Below are 9,615 nucleotides of genomic sequence, written 5' to 3'. Positions count from 1 at the left end.
TTGTTTGTAGGGTTTTTTGTTTTTGTTTTTTGTTTTGTCTGTTTGTTTTGGTATTGAGTGGTATGGGTTCTTTATAAATTTTGGATATTCACACCTTATCAGATGGATCACTGGCTAGTATCTTTTCCCATTCAGTATATTGTCTTTTCACTTTCTTTGATAAAAACTTTTTAGTTCATATAGTCTCATTTTTTAATTTTCCCCTTTGTTTCCCTTGCCTGAGGAGATGTAACAGAAAAATTATTAGCAACAGCAATGTCAGCAATGCTGCCTATGTTTTCTTCTAGGAATTTTATGGATTGAGGTCTTGCTTTTAGTTCTTTATCCATTTTGAGTTTATTTCCATATATAGTGTAAGAAGGTGATTTAGTTTCGTTATTTGCAGATATTTGTCCTGTTTTCTCAACACCATTTATCGAATAGACTGTCTTTACCCCCTTGATTCTCCTTGACACCTTTGTAATAGATAACATGACCATATAAGAGTAGGTTTATTTCTGGGCTTCCTATTCTGTTCCATTGATCAATATATCTGTTTTTATGGCAGTACCATCCTGTTTAGGTTAATATAGCCTTGTAGTATGGTTTGATACCAGATAGCATGATACCTCCAACATTGTACTTTCTCAAGATTGACATGGCTACTCAAGGTCATTTATGGTTTCACATAAATTTTAAAATTATTTGTCATATGATTCTGAAAAAATGCCGTTGTTATATTAATAAGAATTTCATCGAATGTATGGGTTGCTTTGGGTAGTATGGACATTTTAATGATGTTAATTCTTCCTCTCCGTGATCATAGTATAGAGCTTCTATTAATTTGTGTCTTTTTAACTTAATTTTTAAATGGCTTAATATTTATATATACACTTCTTTTACCTCCTAAATTAAATTAAAACTAATTTTTGGTACAAATTTACATGGGATTATTTTTTTAACTTTTCTTTCTGATAGCTCATTATTGGTATGTAAAAATGCAATTGAATTCTGAATATTGATTTTGTTTCCTGTTACTTTACTAAAGGCATTTATCATTTCTAACAGTCTTTTGTGGAACCTTTAGGTTTATATATACATAGTATTATATCATCTGCAAATAATGATGGTTTTACCTCTTCCTTTTCAATATAGATGTCTTTTGTTTCCTTCTATTTTCTGATTGCTGTGGCTAGAACTGTTTTTAAATTAAATGTATTGGGGTAACCACTTCTACCTTTAGCTACTTCCCTCTCTCCCTTCCCTCTAGAAATCATTACACTGTTGTCCATGTCCATGAGTCTCTATCTGTTTGTCATGTTCGTTTTTTTTCTTTTTTTGCGTTCAGTTTTATATCTCACATATAAGTGAAATCGTATAGTCTCAACATCTTTCCTAACGTAGTTCAATTAGTATGATACTCTCAAGATCCATCCAAGGTGACGCAAATTACAGTATTACATCTTTTCTTATGGCTGAGTAATATTTCATTGTCTATATGTACCACATTTAAAAATACTATGTTAAATAAAAGTAGTAAACGTGGGCATCCTTTTCTTTTTCCTCATCCTAAGGAAAACAATTTTAGTTTTTCCCCATTAAGTATGATGTTAGCTGTGTGTTTGTCATATACGATCTTTATTTTGTTGAGATATGTTTTCTTTTTTTCTATTTGTGAATTTTTTTATCATAAAAAGATGCTGGATTTGTCAAATGCTTTTTCTGCATCTATTGATATCAAATGGTTTTATCTTACAATTTGTTAATGTGGTGTATCATATTTATTGGTTTGGGAATATTGAATCACACTTACATTCCAGGAATAATTACAGTTTGATCATGATGTGTGATAGTTTTAATGTATTGCTCATTCAGTTTGCTAATATTTTGTTGACGATTTTTGCATCTATGTTCATCATGGATATTGGCCTGTAATTTTCTTTTTTTGCAATATCTTTGTCTGGTTTTGGAATCTGGGTAACGATCTCATAACATGGGTGTGGGAGCCTTCCATTTTCTTTAATTTTTTAAAATAGTTTGAGCGAATAGATGTTAATTGCTCTCTGAATGTTTGGTAAAGTTCACCTGTGAAGGCATCTGGTCCAGGACTTTCCTTTCTTGGGAGTTTTTGATTACTGATTTGATTTTGTTAGTAGTAATCAGTTGGTTCAGATTTTCAGTTTCTACTTAACTCAGTCTTGCAAGATTTTATGTTTCTAGAAATTTATCCCTTTTTTCTAGGTTGTCCAATTTGTTGGCGTACATTGCTTATGGTATTTTCTTATAATCCTTTGTATTTCTGTGGAGTCAGTTGTCAGTTATCTTTTTTCGCTTCTGATTTTATTTATTTGGATTCTCTTTTTGTCTTGATGGATATGTAAGACCTGAAACAATAAATTGTGTAGAAGAAAACATAGGTACTAAACTCATGGATTTTATGAATTTGACCTCAAAGGCAAGAGAAGTAAAAGCAAAAATAAATGAATGGGACTATATCAAACTAAAAAGCTTCTGCTCAGCAAAAGAAATCATCAACAAAGTAAAAAGACAGCCAGTCGAATGGAAAATAATATTTTCAAGTGACACCTTTGATGGGGGTTAATATCCAAAATATTAAAGAACATATACAACTCAAAGAAAAACAAAAAATTAAAAATGGGCAGAGCACCTGAGCAGACATTTTTCCCAAAAAGACATACAATTATCCAACAGACATATGAAAAGATATTCAATTTCACTAATTATAAAGAAAATGCAAATCAAAACCACAAAGAAATACTACCTCACACCTGTTAGGATGGCTATTATTAACAGGACAAAAAATAGTAAGTGTCGGAGAGGTTATAAAAAAAGTGGAACCCTTATATATTGCTAGTGGGAATGTATGTTGGCACAGTCACTATGAAAAACAGTAAGGAGTTTTCTCAGAAAATTATGAATAGAGCTACAATTTGACCCAACAATTGCACTTCAGGATATTTACCTGAAAAATTAAAACATTTAAATTTTTTCCATAAAGAAATATACACCTTGACATTCATTGCAGTTTTATTCACTGTGGCCAAGATGGAAACTACTGAAGTGTCTTTGATAGATGATGGATAAAGAAGATGTGGTACATATATACAGTGGAATAGTACTCAGTCACAAGATAAAATATTGCCATTTACGACAACATAGATGGTTCTTGAGATTATCATGCTAAGCGAAATAAGGCAGACAGAGAAACTTGAGAACCATATAATTTTCCTTTATATGGGATATAAAACTGAAAGCAACAAACGAACATAACAAACAGACTCATGAACATGGAAATAATTTAGTGGTTACCAGAGGTAAGGCAGGAGGTAGATAAGGATGAAGGGAGTCAAATATATGGTGATGGAAAGAAATTTGACTTTGGGTGGTAAACACAGAATGCAATATACAAATTTTGAATCATACACTTGAAACCTATGTGATTTTATTAACCAATGCCACCTCAACACATTTAATAACAAATTTTAAAAGTTTATTAATTTGTTTATCTTTTCAAACAATTAGCTCTTGGATTCCATGATCTTGTACAGTTTTTTTAAAATCATATTTTGTTAATTTCACACTAATCTTTATTATATTCTTCTACTCACTTTGGGCTTTGTGTGCTATTGCTGGGTTTTCTTTTTTCTTTTTTTTAGCTTCTTTAAGTGTAAGGTTAGATTGCTTGTTTGATTTTTCTTGTTTCTTGAGATAGGCCTGTATTGCTATGAATTTTTATTTTAGAACTGCTTTAATTGTTTCATATGTATGTTTTTGTTATTGTTCTTATTTGTTTCATATTCTTATTTCTACCAAGTTTAAAATGCAAATAGTCTTAGATGAGAAAACACAGTATTTTAAATTCATAGAGGAGCATGTTATTGTGGAGAAAGACAATTAGGAGTGTTGCATAAATCATTACAGAAAGTGAAAGGAACATAGGGTGGAGGCCATATGTGATTTGCCTAATGCCCACTTTTTAGTGTGTTTCTCACAGTGGGTATCTAGCTACTAGGTGACTTTCTCGTTTGGTTTCTATGCTTTTAGTGATCTCTGTTCTTCGCAAGTTTTAATTGTTTTAAATTCATTAGTCTTCTTTGTTAAATATGTAAGCATATTTATCAATCGTCTGTAGAAAAAAATGTTTTGACTTTGTACATGTTTTGCTTAAGTTTAGCTGATCTTATTTAACTTTTTATTAGTTCATAAACTTAAAAAAGTAATATATATGTACTCGTGGAAGTGAAAGTTGATTATTTTAAATTGTTAATATTGTTTTTTAAAATTTTATCTTATTATTAGATTCAAGCATTCAGTACATTGATTAGACATTTATACAGTTTCTAAAGTGATCCCACTAATTGCTCTTTCTCTCCTCTGGTTCTCCACCTTGCCATTACATTAATGCTAACCACATTCCCTATGCCATGCTCCCCATCCCCTTGACTATTTATCAACTACTAATTTGTACTCCTTTAACCATTCACTCCATTATTCCAACCCTCCAACACTCCTCCCCTCTGGCTTTCACCAGACTGTCCTCTATATTCGTGAGTCTGGTTTTGATTGGTTTGTTCTTTTTGTTTCTTAGATTCCGCATATAGGTGAAATCATATGGTGTTTATCTTTCTCTGTCTGACTTATTTCACTCATATTTTGAATCATCCTGTTTTTACTTTCATTTGCCTCAAGGTATCTTTTAATTTCTTCCTTGATCTCATCATTAATTCATATATTGTTTTGTAGCATGTTATTTAGCCTCTATGCAGTTGTGTTTTTCATTTTTTCCTCTGTAATTAGTTTCCAGTTTCATACCCTTATAGTTGTAGAATGTCGGGAAAATCTGTTAATTGGTGTCAATGAGGGTTAAATTCACCTACTATGACTGTATTGATATCAATTTATTGCTTTATATGAGTCAATATTTACTTTATATATGTAGGTGCTCCTATGTTGGGTATATAAATGTTTACTAGATTTATGTTCTCTTATTGGATAGATACTTTTATCATTATGTAATGCCTTCTTTGTTTCTTATTATAGCCTTTGTTTTAAAGTCTATTTTGTTTAATATAAGTATTGCTTCCTCAGCATTTTTTTTTCATTACCATTGTGAAATATCTTTTTCCATTCCTTTATTTTCAGTCTGTGTGTGTCATTTAATCTGAAGTGGGTCTTTTGTAGACAGCATATGTATGCATATTGTTTTCTTATCCATTCAGACACCCTATGTCTTTTGATTAGAGCATTTAATCCATCTACATTTAAAGTGATTATTGATAGGTACATAGTTTTTGCCATTTTACTTGCCATTTTGCTATTCCCCCACTTCTTCTTAAAGAAATTTAACATTTCGCGTAATAACATCTTGGTGGTAATGAAAACCTTTAGCTTTTTATGTCTAGGATGCTTTTTATCTGTCTTTAGATTCTGCTGCGTGGAAGCTAGCCTTTTGAAATGGGATTCACCCCAGCAGGGTCATGTGCCTGTTGAGACCACCCTTTGTGTGTGCATCTTGTACGGCAAATCAAGTGGTGCTTCTTTGTGGTCTGATGCCAACCACTGAGTGTGTAGGTTCTTGTGAGAGCTCCCCTTCATACCAAGGTCAGCCACTGCCTGTGGTGGTCCATGGTTACCTGGTAGGGAGCTACAAAGCTATCCATGGTTGGACATTGCCTGTGTTGTATATGGAGAAGACACACTGCCACAGCTCTGGGCCTGGGGCAGCTCTTTAAAAAACCCAGGGCACCCTAAGATTTAAGATTACCTGCCAGCTGCTCTTAAGGCTCAGCAGCTAAAAGAACTTCATGTGATATGCAAGTTGGATGTAGCAGGGTCCAGTGGATCACCAAGGTTGGGCAAGTTGTGCTCCCTAAGTTAGTGCAGATTAAGATTGGTGCCAGTGATGAGCCTGTGGCCACTCAAAATGTCTCAGATCACACTGAGGCCAGCTGCTTCCCACTTTGGGCCCATAGACCCTTGTTATTTTTTCAAAAAATGATGTAGCTTGGGTCAAGAATTGTTGCCTGCCACCACAAGTGACTCTAGAGGTGCCTGGGCCAAGCTCTGTTGATTGCTTCTGAAGAAGCCTCCAACAGAGAGCTCCAGGTGGGGCTGGTTGCCCAGCCATAGAATTCCTCCAACAATGTGAGTTAGGTGGGGTGGGTTTCAGGGAGTCCCCAGGGTGGAGTAAGTGGAGTTCACCAGGCCAAAGCAAATTTAGATTTGGCCATGTGTGGGGAGAATTCAACATAGTCAACATAGTGCTCACATGTAAGTTGGAAAAAAGGAGAGCTCAACAAAGGGACAATGACAGCTATTTCTCGAGCCCTTGCCTTGAAGCCACACAACTCAGTCTTCTCTATATGTCTTTGGCATTTCCTGAGCTGCTGTCCCTCTTCCAGAGTCAGGGTTAGAGCCTGTATGTGAGCAAGTCTGTATGCAGGCAGTTTAACGGGATGCTTGAGTTCCCAGCTATCTTACTTCTCATTTTGACAGCCAGAATCATCACTAATTTTTACAGCCAGATGTTTTTGGGGCTCCTCCTCCTGGCACTGGAAACCTGGGCTGGGGAGGCTGGTGTGGGGCTAGGGCCCCTCTGCCTTCCTGAGAGGGACCTCCACAGCCTACATATCCCTCTTAATGCTAAACTGCCACACATGGTTGTAGGGCCAGGACATTTCCGATTCCACCACTCCTACAACTCAATGTGGTTTTCTCTTTAAATCCTTAATTGTAGGAGTTCTATTCAGCAAGAGTTCAGATGGTTCTCCAGGTTCATCATTCTAGAATTTAGTTGTCATTTTAATGCAGTCATGGGAAGTGGCAAGCACAGTATTTCTTTCTCTACCATCTTGACCAAATCTCATAAAGCAGGAGCCTTGTGTATCCTTGTGTAAATTACATTAATATGCTATTTCTGGTTAAAATTAAGTCTGTAATATCAGACTGGGATATATGTATAAATTTGGTGTTAATATAGGAAAATGCCTCTCTTACATTAAAGTTAATGGAGAGCATTATAATATGTGCACTGGTTTTAAGGTGCATCAGAACATGGACAAGAAATATAGAAAAATGTTAAGAATTGGTTCGTGATCATGAATGACTATTTCTATGTTTGTCATTGTTATAATATTGTTCTTTGTAAAGACTTTAATAAGAAACTGCTTTACCACTATGACAGTTTTTACAAGTCTTTTCCGTTCCTGTTGACACCAGTCATGTGGAGAGGAAATGAAACAGAACTCACAGATTTCACCCTCCTGGGCTTTTTTCCGGAATTTAGACACATCACAGTCGTAATCTTCACCATTCTCCTGATCTACATGGTTGCCTTCACTGGCAACACTCTGTTGATCCTGCTCATTTGGTTGGATTCACGGCTCCATACCCCCATGTACTTCCTGCTTAGTCAGCTCTCCTTCATGGATTTGACTTTGACTTCTAGCATTGTCCCCAAGATGGCAGCCAACTTCTTCTCTGGACAGCGGAGAATCTCATTCCTGGCTTGTGGGACTCAAATATTCTTTTCCCTGACTGTGGGTATTGCAGAATGCATCCTTATAACTGTCATGTGCTTTGATCGTTATGTGGCCATCCGTAATCCCCTCCGGTACCCTGTCATCATCAGTCCTAGGGTTTGCTTGCAGATGATTGCTATGTCTTGGGCTGGAGGGGCATTTACTTCTATGGGCCATGTCGCTTTCACCTTGCATTTTCACATTTGCAGCCCCAGAGAGATCCCTCACTTTTTTTGTGAAGTCATGGCTGTCCTTAGGATTGTCTGTGAAGACATTTCAGCCTATGAAAAGGCAGTGGTGGTGACCAGCATCCTTGTTTTGCTGCTGCCCTTATCTCTCATCTTGTCCTCCTATGTTCTCATCTTCCTTACTGTACTCCAGATGAACTCCCCAGAAGGCAGGAACAAGGCTCTGGCCACTTGCTCCTCTCACCTCTGTGTGGTGGGTCTCTACTTTGGTCCAGGTATGTGCATCTACATGAGACCTGGCTCTGCCAAGACTCCAAAGTTGAATCAGGGTCTCTTTCTGTTTGGGACAGTCCTCACCCCTCTCCTGAACCCTCTTGCCTACAGTCTCAGAAACAAGGAAGTTATAGGTGCACTAAAAACATTGATCAGGAAGTGTCAGTCTTCCAGATAGAGGGCAGAAAGCCTACTATCAGCTGCAAGCAATTCAGAGATGTACCAGCAAAGGGGCCTTTTGTCAGTTAAAAAATAATGCCTCAGGACACTGGAAGAGTCAACTAATATTACTGAGCAGCAATTTATTTTCTATCTCTGTCTTAGAATTTCTGTCTAATAGTCCCAGATGACCTGCTGATAAGGACAAGGGAATATGCCCATCCTTCCTCTGCACCATTTCTACTTGATGGCCACGTGTGTACTATCATTTTCTGAGCTTCCCGTTGGTTCCATGAGAGAAAGTTCTGTTGTCTGAACCCACATATTGCAGAACATCTCCTAGCTCTTAGGTGGTGCCTCAGAAGTACTCACTGGTTAATTAATGGGCATGAGGATAGATTGTTGAGAATCTAGTAAATTTTCTAGTGTTGTTTTGTTCTACCTAAGAAGACTATTAATTTCTCTCAATCCTACAAAAGTGCAAGGTCTTCGCCTCTATGTCAGTGCTTCCAATGAGTGGTTTCCTGATCACCTGTATTAGAATCACATGTTGTCTTTATTAACTGTGCCCACAAAGTAGTTCTGTGCCATTTCAGACCAGCAGAAGTAGAACCTATTATATGGGGCTTAAGAATCTGACTGGCAGACTTTCAAGAGATTCTCACAACCATCAATGGATGAGAGCCTTCCATCTATTTATCGACCTAGTTAATTTTCTAGACCAGATTGGCAAAATTTTACCAGTCTTAAAGTTTCCTAATATTTTTATAATGTATCTGTAGGATGGGTTAAGGTAGCTGGCAGACACTAATGTTATTTTTAAAAATTATAGGAAATTAGCCTTTTAAAAATAATTTGAAGTTTTGAGCAGTCAGAAATGAGTAAATAAAGTAGTTTTTAAAAAGGTAATGTTTGTGTAATAACATGACTGATTTAAAATATTCATAACGTAGAGTAGAATTTAAGCAGGATGCCTTATAGGTGTTTCCAAAATGTTGCTTTATGTCAAAAATTGAACATATTCAATATAACTATTGAAAACACTAGGAACTAATTACATGCATTTTTTAAATGTTAAGTGAAATAGAGAAACAGACCATGTTTTTCAGTGAATCGGAAACATTCAAATTGAGCACTAACCTCTTGATTTATCCCCCTCTAAATGTCTCAGAAGCCTTCAATTGGACATTTTATTGTAAAGACAAAAAGTGAATTTTGGGAAGCTTAAAGATTCTTATATCAAATATCGACTGTTACAAAAATATTAAACATGGGCCCTCTAGAATTTCTAGACTAACAATCTAGGTTTAGGGAATCTAGTTCAAATAACATCCCTGGGAACTTTTCTTTCCTTTTTTTTTTTTTTTTTTTTAACTTCTCGCTCTTGTTTTAAAAAAATTAAGTTTATTGGGTAATATTGGTTAATAAATTATATAATTTTCAGGTGTATATTATAATTTGACATCTATATATTT

At 35.7% G+C, this 9,615-nt stretch overlaps 1 protein-coding gene across 1 annotated transcript; it reads left to right on the top strand.

Annotated features, from left to right (window-relative positions):
* Nucleotides 1-7,220: 7,220 nt before the first annotated feature.
* Nucleotides 7,221-8,159, top strand: LOC107500349 (olfactory receptor 2AJ1-like). Its single transcript, XM_016125472.2, has one exon. The coding sequence runs from the start codon at nt 7,221-7,223 to the stop codon at nt 8,157-8,159; it is 939 nt and encodes a 312-aa protein (XP_015980958.2).
* The last annotated feature ends 1,456 nt before the right edge of the window (nt 8,160-9,615 follow it).

The sequence above is a fragment of the Rousettus aegyptiacus genome, unplaced genomic scaffold (assembly GCF_014176215.1).
Source record: "Rousettus aegyptiacus isolate mRouAeg1 unplaced genomic scaffold, mRouAeg1.p scaffold_m13_p_7, whole genome shotgun sequence".
Lineage (NCBI taxonomy): Eukaryota > Metazoa > Chordata > Mammalia > Chiroptera > Pteropodidae > Rousettus > Rousettus aegyptiacus.
The sequence above is the reverse complement of the archived record's forward strand: the minus strand, read 5'-3'. Positions and strand labels throughout refer to the sequence as shown.